This window comes from Charadrius vociferus, unplaced genomic scaffold, assembly GCF_000708025.1.
Source record: "Charadrius vociferus isolate BGI_N301 unplaced genomic scaffold, ASM70802v2 scaffold19, whole genome shotgun sequence".
In the NCBI taxonomy this organism is placed as follows: domain Eukaryota; kingdom Metazoa; phylum Chordata; class Aves; order Charadriiformes; family Charadriidae; genus Charadrius; species Charadrius vociferus.
Genome location: NW_009650173.1, coordinates 715,006 through 715,672, shown reverse-complemented (window position 1 = coordinate 715,672; position 667 = coordinate 715,006). Strand labels below are relative to the sequence as shown.

The 667-nt window shown below is 50.2% G+C and overlaps 1 protein-coding gene across 1 annotated transcript in view; it reads left to right on the top strand.

Annotated features, from left to right (window-relative positions):
- Positions 1-325: 325 nt before the first annotated feature.
- Positions 326-667, top strand: part of GALNT18 (polypeptide N-acetylgalactosaminyltransferase 18) — a 240,562-nt gene continuing 240,220 nt past the window's right edge. Inside the window, exon 1 of the mRNA XM_009892647.1 lies at positions 326-560. Coding sequence (XP_009890949.1) covers positions 326-560 — 235 coding nt within the window. The remainder of the gene's footprint in view (positions 561-667) is intronic.

Genomic DNA, 667 nt, shown 5'->3' with positions numbered 1-667 from the left:
CGCGGGGGGCGGAGGGCGGCGGGCAGCCGGGCGGCTGGCACGCCTTGCTGGGTCTGCTGGCTGCACTGCTATCGCAAAGTTTCAGCTATTTTAATGTACTAAAATCCAGGATTCTAATTATCAGCCCTCCCCGCCCCCACCTCTCCTTCTAGGTAGGCGACAAATATTTTTATTCTGTGGATTAGAGAACTTTTTGCATGGAAAATTACTGACTTCTGAGTGGTCTCCGTTTCGGGGAGAGGGGGGAAAGGATTTATTTTCATCGCAGTTTATTTTTGTTTTCTGGATCACAGGATTTTTTGGAGCTATATGGAGGGATCTCAGGATGGTGTGCACCAGGAAAACCAAAACTTTAGTGTCCACTTGCGTGATTTTGAGTGGAATGACTAACATCGTCTGCCTGCTGTACGTGGGCTGGGTCACCAACTACATTGCCAGTGTTTATGTGAAAGTGCAGGAGCCGATCTCAGAAAAAAAGTTAGAGGAAGACAAAGGGGACACTTTAAGGATTATAGAAAGGCTGGACCATTTGGAAAATGTCATCAAGCAGCACATCCAAGGTACCACCTTACCCCCTGCTTGCTTTCCCTCCCCACCCCGCCGCTCGCCGTGTGCAGTCTCCATCCCCTCCCGCCGCGTTTGTTGTCGGTGCGTGTGACATTCCTGT